General features: G+C 43.4%; 1 protein-coding gene across 1 annotated transcript in view; it reads right to left on the reverse strand.

Moving 5' to 3' along the window:
* lrba (LPS responsive beige-like anchor protein) overlaps nucleotides 1-1,018 on the reverse strand; it is a gene marked incomplete at its 5' end in the record, with an annotated part of 190,396 nt that overhangs the window by 12,692 nt on the left and 176,686 nt on the right. The window contains 1 exon segment of the mRNA XM_035660012.1: nucleotides 270-437. Coding sequence (XP_035515905.1) covers nucleotides 270-437 — 168 coding nt within the window.

Raw genomic sequence — 1,018 nt, forward strand, 5'->3', positions numbered from 1 at the left:
CAGACACACACAGACACACACAATATCTGGTCTCTCAGAAACTCACACACAATCTCAAACACATTATCGAAAGCTGTTCCTGGTGCAACGGTGCTGCGAAATCCAATCTGTATGCAGGAGGCCTGGCCTGGTCAGACGAAACTAGTTGTTACTTTACAGAGGGAGGCCGTAAATCACACAGTCACAACTGTCTGGGAGAGTGAGCACTCAGAGAATACCCGTGTGTGTGTGTGTGTTCACACATTGGGCTGGTTTGCCTGTGTACTTACTGCCTGGGCTCTCTCCAATGCTGTTGTTCTTTCCGTTCCAGTACCACAGCAGTAGGGTGGCATCTCTGGAGCCTGACAGAACGTAGCAGTCTCCTCCGATGTATGACTCAGAGCGAGCCAGACACGTAACCACGTCACGATGCCCGAAGACTATCTGAGTCAGTTTGCCTGCAAAAGCACAATACACACACATGTTCTTAAGAATCAGTATTCATTAACAATTCATAAACAAGAAAGGAATGATGCATTTATGACTAGATTATATCCTTTGAACAATTTAAGATGTTGCTATAATACACAATTTCATATTGCACTTTAATAACAGAGTATGAATTTATTGCTAGATGTAGTTCTTTGGAAGTCCCACCATGTGTTTGTTGATCATCTGTCTACTTGGCTAGTAATTCTACAATATCCACACGAGATCAGACGTCTACTAATTCCCAGACAAGAATAAATATTTGTTCCAACATTGTGTGTGAGTGTGTGAGTGTGTGATGTGCTGTGTGTGGCATGTTGCCTAATACAATGCAGGTGCACTCCATGCTATGATACTACAAGGGGCTAATTGCTGTCAGATTTCCAGACCACAGCTCCACTGTCTAGCTGTCTAATACTCATTACGCTCCTCATAGTGTGACCTCTGCAGTCAAACAGTGGATCGTTTGCAACACATGACATTTCTGCCTGGGTGTCAAAATCACTGTCCATTGGATAATTAAGTTGTGTCTTGCTGAAAAGATGAGAGT

This window comes from Morone saxatilis, unplaced genomic scaffold, assembly GCF_004916995.1.
Source record: "Morone saxatilis isolate NCDOM2014 unplaced genomic scaffold, NCSU_SB_2.0 Contig17, whole genome shotgun sequence".
Lineage (NCBI taxonomy): Eukaryota > Metazoa > Chordata > Actinopteri > Moronidae > Morone > Morone saxatilis.